This window comes from Hyaena hyaena, unplaced genomic scaffold (genome assembly GCF_003009895.1).
Source record: "Hyaena hyaena isolate Hyena2069 unplaced genomic scaffold, ASM300989v1 scaffold_17, whole genome shotgun sequence".
NCBI lineage: Eukaryota > Metazoa > Chordata > Mammalia > Carnivora > Hyaenidae > Hyaena > Hyaena hyaena.
This window is the reverse complement of record NW_024080648.1, coordinates 4,536,847-4,549,784: the sequence shown is the minus strand read 5'-3', so window position 1 is coordinate 4,549,784 and position 12,938 is coordinate 4,536,847. Positions and strand designations below refer to the sequence as shown.

The following is a 12,938-nucleotide window of genomic DNA, read 5'->3' as shown; positions in this document are numbered from 1 at the left end:
GCTGCGAGGGTAGCGGGGCCGGAGTCGGCACCGAGGCGCCGCGCGGCGGGCAGAGTGGGAGGAGGAGCAGCAGGCTAGGTCCGCGGCGCGGCGGGCGGCGGCCCTGCTGCCCCGGCGCGCCCATGGCCCGGGCGCAAGGAGAATGCGAGCTGCGCTGCCCGCCGGCCGCCGCCGCCTCCCCCCGCGCCGCGCGCTCGGCGCCCCCCGGAGCCGCCCGTGTCGCCGCCGCCGCCGCCGCCGCCCCCCAGCTGCGGGCGCCCCGCCGCTGGCTGCGCTAGGACCCTCAGCCGCCGGTCGCCGAGGGCTGGAGGGAAGGGAGGGGCCAGAGGGCCCGGGAGACTGGCGCCCGCCCGGGCGCAGCGCGGCATGTAGCTGCGGGCGCCGGCGCGAGGGTGTCGGCCCGGGGCCCCGCCATGGCTGGGAAGGACAGCGGGAACCTGAAGACGGTGAGGCTGTGGCGGGACGCCGCCCTGCGCGCCAGGAAGCTGCGGAGCAACCTGCGCCAGCTCACCCTCAGCGCGGCCGGGGGCTGCCCCGGCGCCGGCGCCGAGCTGCTCGACTCCCCCGACGCCCCGCAGCTCGTGCTGCCGGCCAACCTCGGCGACATTGAGGTGCTGAACCTGGGGAACAACGGCCTGGAGGAGGTGCCCGATGGGCTGGGCTCGGCGCTGGGCAGCCTGCGCGTCCTGGTCCTGCGCAGGAACCGCTTCGCCCGGCTGCCCCCGGCCGTGGCGGAGCTGGGCCACCACCTCACCGAGCTGGACGTGAGCCACAACCGGCTGAGCGCCCTGGGCGCGGAGGTGGTGAGCGCCCTGCGGGAGCTGCGCAAGCTCAACCTCAGCCACAACCAGCTGCCCGCCCTGCCCGCCCAGCTGGGCGCCCTGGCCCACCTGGAGGAGCTGGATGTCAGCTTTAACCGGCTGGCGCACCTGCCCGACTCCCTCTCCTCCCTCTTGCGCCTGCGCACCCTCGACGTGGACCACAACCAGCTCACCGCTTTCCCGCGGCAGCTGCTGCAGCTGGCGGCCCTGGAGGAGCTGGACGTGTCCAGCAACCGGCTGCGGGGCCTGCCCGAGGATATCAGTGCCCTGCGTGCCCTCAAGATCCTGTGGCTGAGCGGGGCCGAGCTTGGCACCCTGCCCAGCGGCTTCTGCGAGCTGGCCAGCCTGGAGAGCCTCATGCTGGACAACAACGGGCTGCAGGCTCTGCCCGCCCAGTTCAGCCGCCTGCAGCGCCTCAAAATGCTCAACCTCTCCTCCAACCTCTTTGAGGAGTTCCCGGCCGCCTTGCTGCCGCTGGCCGGGCTGGAGGAGCTGTACCTGAGTCGCAACCAGCTCACCTCAGTGCCGTCGCTCATCTCGGGCCTTAGCCGGCTTCTCACCCTCTGGCTGGATCACAACCGGATCCGCTACCTGCCCGACTCCATCGTGGAGCTGACCGGCCTGGAGGAGCTGGTGCTGCAAGGGAACCAGATCGCAGTGCTGCCCGACAACTTCGGCCAGCTCTCCAGGGTGGGCCTGTGGAAGATCAAGGACAACCCGCTGATCCAGCCCCCCTACGAGGTCTGTATGAAGGGGATCCCCTACATCGCAGCCTACCAGAAGGAGCTGGCTCATTCCCAGCCGGCCGTGCAGCCGCGCCTCAAGCTGCTCATGATGGGCCACAAGGCTGCGGGCAAGACGCTTCTCCGCCAGTGCCTCACTGAGGACAGAGTGGACGCGAGCCAGGGAGGAGGGGACCCGGAAAAGAGCTGCGCGCCTTCGGCTCCTTCTGTGGGCAAAGGCATCGAGGTGACCAGCTGGACGGCCGACGCCTCGCGGGGGCTGCGGTTCATCGTGTACGATTTAGCCGGGGACGAAAGTTACGAGGTGATCCAGCCCTTCTTCCTCTCCCCGGGAGCCCTTTACGTGCTGGTGGTGAACCTGGCCACGTACGAGCCGCGCCGCTTTCCCAGCACCGTGGGCTCCTTCCTGCACCGGGTGGGGGCCCGGGTGCCGCACGCCGTCGTGTGCATCGTGGGCACGCACGCGGACCTGTGCGGGGAGCGGGAGCTGGAGGAGAAGTGCCTGGACATTCACCGCCAGATCGCCGCGCAGGAGAAGCGCCACGCGGACGGGCTGAGCCGGCTGGCGCGCGCGGTGGACGAGGCGCTGGCCCGGGACTTCGAGCTGCGCTCCGCCAGCCCGCACGCAGCCTACTACGGGGTTTCCGACAAGAACCTCCGGCGGCGCAAGGCGCACTTCCAGTACCTGCTCAACCACCGGCTGCAGATCCTCTCGCCCGTGTTGCCTGTGAGCTGCAGGGACCCTCGCCAGCTGCGGCGCCTGCGGGACAAACTGCTCTCGGTGGCCGAGCACAGGGAGATCTTCCCCAATTTACACAGAGTGCTGCCTCGCTCCTGGCAGGTGCTGGAGGAACTGCACTTCCAGCCGCCGCAGGCGCAGCGGCTGTGGCTGAGCTGGTGGGACTCGGCTCGCCTGGGCCTGCAGGCAGGCCTGACCGAGGACCGGCTGCAGAGCGCCCTGTCCTACCTGCACGAGAGCGGCAAGCTGCTCTACTTTGAGGACAGCCCGGCGCTCAAGGAGCACGTCTTCCACAACCTCACCCGCCTCATCGACATCCTCAACGTCTTTTTCCAGAGGGACCCTTCCTTGCTGCTGCAGAAGCTGCTTCTAGGGACCAGCGGCGAGGCCGAGGCCGAGGGGGAGAGCTGCCCGCCGATGGCGCCGCCCGCGCCGGGCCAGGAGCTGCTCCGGACCACCCAGCTCCATCATTACGTGGAGGGCTTTCTGATCCACGGGCTCCTGCCAGCCCACGTCATTCGGTTGCTGCTTAAGCCTCATGTCCAGGCCCAGGAGGACTTGCAGCTGCTGCTGGAGCTGCTGGAGAAGATGGGACTCTGTTACTGCCTCAACAAACCCAAGGGCAAGCCTTTGAATGGGTCCACGGCCTGGTACAAGTTCCCATGCTATGTGCAGAATGACGTGCCCCACGCAGAGGCCTGGATTAACGGGACCAACCTGGCCGGGCAGTCTTTTGTGGCCGAGCAGCTGCAGATCGAATACAGTTTCCCCTTTACCTTCCCCCCCGGGTTGTTTGCACGCTACAGCGTCCAGATCAACAGCCACGTGGTACACAGGTCGGATGGTAAACTTCAGATCTTTGCGTATCGAGGGAAGGTTCCCGTGGTGGTCAGTTACAGACCCGCCAAGGGGGTCTTGCAGCCAGACACCCTGTCCATTGCCAGCCATGCGTCTTTACCAAACATATGGACGGCGTGGCAAGCCATAACCCCCTTGGTAGAGGAGCTGAATGTCCTACTACAGGAATGGCCTGGACTGCACTACACCGTGCACATTCTCTGTTCTAAGTGCCTTAAGAGAGGGTCGCCCAATCCACACGCTTTCCCAGGTAAGTGGGGGAGAGGGACGTGGTTCTTCCGTGGTAATGCTTTAAGACGCATTTTTTGGAAGATAACTTGTGTTTCATTTGATGGACTATTTGCTTAACCTCACAGGCTCTCCAGGAAAGTTTCTCAAAGTGAATGCCGGCCGGTGGGGGGCGAGGGGCTGTGAGGGATGAGCAAAAGGCAGGAAACACACGAGCAAAATGAAATACAGTCTCCACTGTCATACTCTCCTGAACAAAAAGACCCAGACCTCGGAGGCGGGTTCCAGTCCCACTTTTGGATTTTGGATCTCCTTTTCCCTTTTTCCCCATTTAGCCTACCTTCCATGGAAGGAATTTCAGGTGGTTGAACAGAGAAGCTGGAGAGCCTTGTCTGAGCACTGGGTGATTGTACTTTTTAGACCCATCTCTAAAGGGTGCTCTCGGCTTGAGTGGTCATTGTCATCATCTTTGGTTTAAATTCAGTGTAATCATAAAGGAAAAATTATTGCTCACTTTTCCTAGGAAATTCTAGAGAAGAATTTTTCGTCAACGGGGTGAATGACGGTTTAGTAAAGACAAAAATTTCAGTGTGTAGTGCATGACTAAGTCCTGGGATCACTGCAACCCAGCACACTCAAAGGCATGGAAGATAGATTACTTAAGTCTCTGAGGGGAGTTTCCTCGGGTATTTCCTGTCAATTTCGTGCTTTAGAGCCCTCGAAAGGTTTGGTTTTTGCTCAGCGTTAGAGCTTTTTGGAAATTCTTTGTAAGAAACGGAAGGGAACAAAAGGCTGAAAAGAGTCTTATGGGTTTTTTTTTTCTTTTTCTGTTTTGCAACTGACTTTTTCTGTTTTACTTATTTATCTTTTTAAAAATATTTCAACGTTTATTTTTGAGAGACAGAGAGAAAGAGTAGGAGATGGGCAGAGAGAGAGACAGAGACAGAGGCAGAGACAGAATCCAAAGGAGGTTCCAGGCTCTGAGCTGTCAGCACTGAGCCAGATATGGGACTCGAATCCATGAACCGTGAGATCACGACCTGAGCCGAAGTCCGATGTTTAACTGACTGAGCCACCCAGGCGCCCCGCTGTTTTACTTTTTTGAAGCATGATAGGTGAGTGGGAGAATTGCAGAACTAGTAGTGTGGGATTTTTTTGGGCCTAGTTAATTGATACCCGAGTCTTTAGTTGGGAATGTGTCCCCTTTTCACACCGGAGCATTCTTTCAACAACTCCAGGTTTGGGGAGCAGGCATGGTTAACAGCATTCCAAGTGTCCTAGGGACAAGCCCAGAGATAGCATCTCGGCCATTTCTCCCCTCCGTCCCCACCCCCCAGGGTACACTGAGCAGTGATGAAATGGAAGCCTACATGTCACTCTGATCTTTGTCCTAGTCTGAATGCAGCTCATAATAGTGTCAGGAAGCAATTGGATACCAATATTTCCAAAGGTAACCTCTTCCTGCTGCCCTAGATCTAGGATGGGTTTAATTCTTCAGCCAGAAAAAAAGCCACCGTATTCAGTTACCAGTCAATTGAGCTGTCCATTCTGAATGATTATCTGGTGTCGTGTCATTGTCTGCGACTCTTCAGTTTGTTTTATATTTGCCTTTGTACCTTACTCATGAAAGCAAACACTTCTCTATTGTGTTACTAGAATGGAGAAAGTGGTTAAGAGTTACACAGTCACAGAGTAGCTTATTGAAGGAGCTGCCTAAAGCTGATGCGTAATCCAAAGATGGTGCACTAATAAATCTGTTACTATCAACAAAGGGAAAGACACAGGTTATTGGACAAGTGAAGGTCTGGGCAGGGGAATTCCGGGAACTTTGGGGAGTAAACCATGAGGCCGGAATTTTTCCCCCCCCTTAACCTCAGATCTTCATTTTTTATTTTAAACAGTCATACATTCCACAAGCAAGCTCCTAGGATGTACTGCACTACAGAAACCAAGAGCCCATTCTATTGCCATTGTTTTGCTTGTTTGTCTTCAAAGGAGGCACACCTGGTTTGTGATGTAGGCCGTAAGGAAACGATGATTTTTCTCAACGTAAAAAACAAATACATGGTTGAGAATCATCGAATGATCTTTTATATTGAGTAAGAATAAATCATTAGTTGTTTTCGTAATAGAGGCTATGCACATCTGGCTTATATATGGTTTGAGAACCAAGGTAATCATTTTCGCTTCGTTTAGGATTGTGTTTCTTTGAAAAGTAGCAAAGGGCACAGAGTAGTGGAAAAAGATGATTATAGTACATTCATGACATTAAGAAGTCAGAGAAGTAACTGGATGGTGATGGATGTTAACTAGACTTACTGTGGTGATCATTTTGCAATGCACACAAATACTGAATTGTTACGTTGTTTACCTGAAACTAATACTGTATGTTAAATACACCTCACTAAATAAATAAGTAAAAGAAGATGGGAAGAAACACATTTTCCTCTTTCAGATTTTTCTGTGACAGCCGTCATTTGACAGTATTTGTTAATAATTCTGAAGGACTTGGGAAGAGCTGAAATAAGAAACAAGTAGAAGGCAATGTAGGAACAGAATTATAATGTTGGGTGCTCAGTTAGTAAGGGAATATAGTTAAAAATATGTTTGAGGCCCTAGGTTTTATTAAAATGTATTTTAACTCAGCTGAAACTTTTGAATCTACTAGTAGCCCCTTGTGTCTCTTTAAGAAGTCATCTTGCATTTCAGGGAAGTGACAATTTGTTACTTAGTTTTACATTCAATTTAAGTGTCAAATTCCTCCGTAAAGTCAACAGTTTTAGATAGGATGGTGTGATACGGAAGGAGAATGTTTTGTGGACCATTTACTTGTGTGTGTGTGTGTGTGAGGCAATTTTATGTTATTAATCTTAAAATCAGTACCTTTTAATACAAATGACGTGATCAGAAATCTGTCAGAGGAATTTGAGACCCATCAGGATGAAGTTAAATGGGGAAAAAAATTCATTTATTCTTTTCTGTGGTGAAAAACCGGATTTTTAATTTTTTTCAACTTTGGGACATTAAAATAAGACTAGGTAGCAAATTATTGTCTCTCTTGATTTTATACAGAAGAAATGTATAGTTGTACTACTAGCTCTTAAAGTGTATTTTGGCAGGGAAAGGGGGAAGCCTGTTTTGGCCCTGTTCAGTGTCAATAGGGCATTGCATTTTCTGGCCTAAGCTGCACCAATGTCGTTGACCTAGAGAGATATAATGCTGGATTTCTCTTTTCTGATTTTAGTTTACGAAAGAAATGTGATGCTTTGGAAAATCCTCAGCCAACAACCACTTGTTCTAGTGAAAAAAGATCTACTCATGTTGTTAGAGAGATTACCTATTTATCTTATTTAAGATGAAACATTGGGTGCCTCAGTAGGTTGAGTGTCTGACTTCAGCTCAGGTCATGATCTCATGGCTTGTGAGTTCGAACCCCACGTCAGACTGTGCTGACAGCTCAGAGCCTGGAGCCTGTTTCAGACTCTGTGTCTCCCTCTCTCTCCCTCTCTCTCCCTCTTCTGCTCATGCTCTGTGTCTCTCTCTCCTTCAAAAATAAATAAACATTGAGAAAAAAAGAAGTTGAAAGTGTTGAGTGATAAGAGGTGATTTGGAGGCTCATAAGAGGTTAGATAGAGCTTAAGTGTACGGTCACGTGTTTGCCTGCTTTCAGTAACTACTGCCAGCATCCGGCAGCCAGGTTTCCACCTCATGACTTGGTGGCATGTTCTTGTCCTAGAGTTAAGTCCCTTCTTGTGGAATATTTACTCAAGCTTTTGTTCTTTCCTATGAGCATGCGGTCCCAAACCAGAAGCATTGACTCCTCCTGAGACTGGATGATTCATGGCCCATTCAGTAAGATGTGGATGCTAGGATCTAGGTCTGAGCAAGACTCTAGTCCTTTGATATTCTGGGCAAGTGGTTTAGCGAATGAGGCGTGCTTTTAAATTGCAAGAGTGGGTCTTTGTGAGTTCAGTTTGGTTTGAATGTGGTCGTTCACTAAATATCCTATCCTGCAGATCATTGAAGGTCACTTGGAGGAATAATTAGGCAGCATCCCAAAGCAGGAGACAGAGACTTGGCACATGGTCGTCTTTATATTTGGTCTCTCTCATTCAGTCAGCGACTCGATGCCTTTCGCCATCTCCTGAGTGCTTTGTGCCCCTGTTCTGTTTCTTGAACACTGTAGACCTCTGAGGCATTCGGCGTATTCTGCCTGCCTCTGCTGGTGTTTCAGTGTGTCAGATCTCTTTGATTAGGTTGTCCACTTGCCTCCTCTGAGCAGGGGACTCGCCTGAGGCTTTGTGGCTTTTGTAAGAGCCTCTCAGATGTTTGCTGAATGACGGTTTGGTCTTTTGTGAGAAATACCTTTTTTTTTTCTTTGTTATTCACGTACTCTGTCAAATTCCCAGGTGGCCCCATAGTAGTGATCATTTTGCTTTGTCCTGCTTCCCAACTTCCCTCCTCTGCCCCACAAATGTCCCTGTGGTGTTTCCATTGTGTCTGTATTCCTGGTCTCTCCCTTGAATGGGCCCTTCATTTTGACCACTGAAGCAAAGGAGAATTCTTGCCTTATTATAGCTCAGTTTTAGAGTTACTGGAATCTGAGTGTGACCTAGTTGTTTGGATTGAATTAGTCAGTGTTTTTAATTTCACAAAGGTTATTAAATATCTTTTTAGTTTAGCTTTATTAACATTGATGCCTGTTGGCTTTTATTTTGTGAACAGTCTTCTTTGAACTCTCGTGGGCTTTGTTTCATATAAAAATCAAAACCTTCATCATGCAGTGGGAGAAAGAAATACCATGAATAATAGAATTCAAAGACTTGAGAAAGGCCTTTGGAGTATTCAGATTATTTTAAGTATTAGGTGTCTCTTCTTTAAACTCTAGAAGACCATCTCAGGCCCATCACTGCACAAGTAGTTTAAAATTTCCTCAGAGAAAGTATTTTTTATTCGCGAGCAGATGTTTTATGTCATATTCTGCTGTCTGCTTGTCTTACTTTCCAGTAAACATCTTATTTTTGTTCTTAGTCATTTACTTCATTTTAACACGTGAAAGGTCGTCTTGGGGATTCTGTGAGAGAATGTTGAGGAAAACAGTTGTTTTCCTGTGTCTGTGGAGAAGCGAGGGAGGGGCCTCCTCTCTATACTAGAGGGGAGGAGGGGTGCAGGCTGATATTGGGGTGGATGTTTCTGGTTGCTTTCTCCATTCGCCCACTAACTTGCTTCTCTCCGGGAGAGCCTGTTTTGATGAAAGACCTGGGCATCCATCTATTAGGATGCTGTTTTTACAAAGCCAGGGTGGGTGCTGGCCTCATCTCTGGCCCTTTCTTGGCTCCTGTGGCTTTGCAGCCCTGGGTCCCCAGGATGGAGAGGAGAGTGGCTTGTGCTTCTAGGCTCTGAGGAAAGCACCCTAGGAGGGCCTGCTTGGGGCAGGTCCAGCCAGGTCACACCGCTCTCCCTGGTTCAGCCGCTCGGCTGCAAAACCAGTTCCCAGGGGTGGTCGGGTTGACATTCCTCTGGGGGCTGGCTGCCTTCACCGCAGCGGGTGGGGATGGGGAGGCCCCGTCCGGCCCGCGTTCCCCAGTGCTGCTCTAGCATTGAAGACGCTGTCCCCTGATCCTCAGCTGGCTTCTCACGCCGGGTGGCCGGTGGAACCCAGAGCCCTCTGTAGGCGCCAGCGACAACTCCAGGACACGTATGATGGCGTGTTTTCCATGAAGACTGTCCCCCATGTAAGGCCCGGCAGTGTGACTCTACGCTGATGTTTCCTGTGATGTCACAGCACTCCTGGACAGCGCCTGGTGCCCAACTGAGATGGTTGAAGGGGTTCAATAGAGACTGATTATTTTGAAAGAACTCAAGAAACTCTAGCGTTTCATAATCGATTCCTTGGCAAAGTGCCTTTTTGGGTTGTTTATGATGTTCCTTGTCTTAAAGTGTGTATCTTAAGGCAAATGTGTATAATTTACCCGTGTATTGTTTCCAGCATCTATATGCCTGCCTCCTCGCTCTTACAGAAATGGGGGAGGGGTGGGCAAAGGAGCAACTCACTGGGAGGTCAAGGTGAACGAAGTGCCGGAGCCGGCCTCAGGAAGCCCTCTTCCACCGGATCTCACATTTGCTCCCCTGGAGTCAGCGAGCACTGCCTGACTCTTCCATAACTCGTTCCTTCTGACTAGTCCCCAACTCTCCCTTGACATTGTCCTCTAGACGGAGTGAAGGTGAGGAGAGTGCAGGTGTGGTGCTGGTCCAGGAAGGAAGACAGCTTCCATGGTTTATACCAGCTGTTTGCCTTCTTCACCGGCCGTTGCTTTTTCTGTCGAGGGTTAGGGTTGCAGGTTTGAGTTCCTGGAAGACAGAAGAGTTGCCGGCTGTAATGAATGCAGATAAGTTAACAACTCCCAGACCCCACTGCTGGCATGGCTGCCTTGTTTGTGGAGAGGGTGGAGGAAACACCTTCAGTGAGTTTTATTTTTGGCACTGAATGCTTCAAAGCATTTTCTCGTTTTTCCTTTCTCAACATAATCTCTTAGCTGAACATTCAGATACTTTGTTTCTTTTAAAGAAAGTTGGTGAAAGACCATCAGTTAGCATCCTTGTTTTCTTTCGCCTTATATTTACAGAAGGCAAAGAGTACAAAAGGAGAAAGAAGGTTCGGGAGTTTGAGCCCTGCTTGGGGCGCTCTGCAGTCAGGGCCGAGCCTGCTTTGGATCCTCTGGCTCCCTCTGTGTGCCCCTCCCCTGCTCGTGCTTGCTCTCTCTCAAAAATAAGTACTAAATAAAAATGCACATAACATGAAATTAACTCTTGTTAAGTAAGCAATTCCATGGCATTTAGTGCTTTCACATTGTCGTGTTCCCCACGTGGGAATTCAAGTGCTTTCTGGAGCAAGGGGCAGGTGAGGTTGCTGGCTTTCTTCCTGTAGCATCTTCCCTTCTAAGGTACGACTTGGGGAGAGTAGGGCTTTTTAGTCCAGGCTTTGAGATGCCACGCTGATGAACCTCTAACATGCTTGCAGCCAGAATCCTCTTACTTGGCAGCAGTGAGAGGAAGAAAGTAGTTCACGGGCCCTCCGGTCTGTCCTGTGGCATTTGTGTCTAAGGGCGTCTGACAATAAAGAACACATAGAAGAGAAGCACGCCTAAGTACTGTGTGATCATGATCTTCTGTGAGGTGCTGTTTCTCTACAGAAATGTTGAGTAGAGCTTCGGAATGATCGGCAAAACCACAGGCATATATGAGTTAAGGAGATGGAGTGGCATGGAAACAAAATTAGGTTATTACCAGATTAGACAGCCCCGTGTACCGTAAGTTTATTAGCTGGATTCTGTCATTAATCACTTGAAGACCTGCTGTATGCAGAAGTCTGTACCAAAATAGGAGGTGGAGGAGAATCAAAAAGTATATGGCCTAGGCCATGGGGAGCTGAGTTGGGATTTTGATATATATATATATATATATATATATATATATATTTAAACTTTATTTATTTATTTTGAGAGAGAGACACAGACAGAGTGAGGGAGGGACAGAGAGAGGGAGAGAGCAAATTTCAAGCAGGCTCTGCACTGTCAGCACAGAGCCCAACTCAGGGCTCGAACTCACAAACCTTGGGATCATGACCTGAGCCAAAATCAAGAGTCGGATGCTTAACCAACTGAGCCACCTGGGTGCCCCAGTTGGTGTAATTTTTGATTCATGGAATCAGACTACATGTTGGAGAAATTCATGTGCTGGTTTGAATAATTACTGGAAAAAAAAAAACAAACCTGGCTTTTGACTTTTCCAGAAGAAAAATGTGATTGTACTGAGAAAAAAAATGGCTCTACTTTGAATTTGCCTGACAGTGACGAGTAGGTGGAAAGTAATGCCCAAGCCATTCTCTTTGGTTGATTTTCAGTTCGGATCATTTGTTTGCAAGAAACCTCAGGCAGATCTTGAGAGGATGTGGAAAAAGAAAATTATATCGTACCTGACGCTTTGTAAAAACTTTGAAAATGAATCTGCTTTTTTGAGGGGGATTAATGGCTCCTCATCAGGGACTTTCACATCTCTCAGTCGTTTATGGATTCGCTTCCTTTTGAGAGGGCTCAAAGTGATCAGTCATTTCTGACACCAAAGATTTATGAACACTGACTCTGAAGACAGTGCAAATTAAATTGGCTCCTGTGATGGTAAAAATATATGGCTGATACTTATAGGCTTCTTTGTTGAAAGACGCTTTGTTGAGGTGGTTTTCTGTTGTCAGCATATTAAATGTTGAGAGAATTAAAGAGTTAATTTTCTTAGATCATCTTTACCTTTAAAGTGAAGTGCTTGCATTAGTACTGTGTTACAGTAGTAGCGAGTTTAGGGGTAGTAGAGCAAACCTCTTTCCTTACTTTTTTTCTTTTGTTTTTTAAAGAGTAATGGAGAGAGAAGACAACAAAATAAAAATGGTATTTATTTTTTATATATAAAAAGCAAGGGAGGGGCAGAAAGAGAGGGAGACACAGTATCCAAAGCCTGCTCCAGGCTCTGATCTATCAGCACAGGGCTTGAACCCACCAACTGCAAGATCATGACCTCAGCCGAAGTCAGACCCTTAATCGACTGAGCCACCCAGGTGCCCCAGAAAAATGATATTTTCTCCCAGGGGCTGTTGTTTGATGTGTCAACTTTTTTGTTGTTTCAGTAAGATTTTTATTTTTCATGCCGTAAAGGTTATCGTTGTGTTAATCATCACACCAGGCTTTCTAAGGATACAAGGTTGGAAGACTGTGAGAGGCAGATCCACTCTTGACCCACCTGTTCTGGAGAGAGTGCTAAGTGCTTCTTATGGGTGATCTCATTTAACCCTCTCAGCAACCCTGGGAGGTAGGTGTTCTCACTGTCCTCATGTGCAGGTAGAGAAACTGAGGCTTAGACAGTGACTGCCCCAGGGTGGGAGTGCTCTGGGCTTTCAGCCCTGACTCTCTGCTCCAACATGCGCAGATCCCCCACCCCTCTCTCCTGGATGTCCCGTCCTGTAGCACTGAGTGCTGGGCCTGCGGGGTTTGCTAATGCATGGGACCTGCCCATGCGGAGATCCCTGGAGGTCACAGTCAGGTGCTGGGGAGAGAAGGGGACTCAGAGAGGCATTCCCCAAAGGACACATTGCAGCTGAGTGTTAAGGGGTGATTTCCAGTTGACCACGTGAAGGAGTGGGGGAGGGGATTTCAAATTAGAATGGGATTTACAAAGTTGGGGGTGGGGGGTGATACAGAGGGATCAGGGTGCCGCGCCTGGGAGTGGGCGTGTGTGCACACAAGCACTTAGCTGTCTTATTAAGGAAGAGGCTTCTTTAAGTCACACGTGAACTGATGAGAAGTTTGCCGGTGACCGTGGCTGGCCCACACGTTGGAGTTGTGGAAACATCATGGTAGCCCGTCTCTGTCTCTATTCCTTCAGGCAGGGCTGTGCTGAGACTACGGAAGAGCTTTATGGCTGGAGAATGGCAGGGTCATTTTGAATGATTTGCTCAGAGTTACCATCAAGTTGTTGCTGGGCTGACAGAACAGCTGTCCT

The 12,938-nt window shown here is 50.4% G+C and overlaps 1 protein-coding gene across 5 annotated transcripts in view; it reads left to right on the top strand.

The window, feature by feature from the left end:
• Nucleotides 1-315: 315 nt before the first annotated feature.
• The window catches only part of MFHAS1 (malignant fibrous histiocytoma amplified sequence 1), a 96,696-nt gene continuing 84,073 nt past the window's right edge, over nucleotides 316-12,938 (top strand). For all 5 annotated transcript variants that reach the window (XM_039221015.1, XM_039221023.1, XM_039221032.1 and 2 more), the window contains exon 1: nucleotides 316-3,411. In XM_039221015.1, the coding sequence (XP_039076946.1) occupies nucleotides 414-3,411 (2,998 nt within the window). In that variant the 5' untranslated portion in view covers nucleotides 316-413. The remainder of the gene's footprint in view (nucleotides 3,412-12,938) is intronic.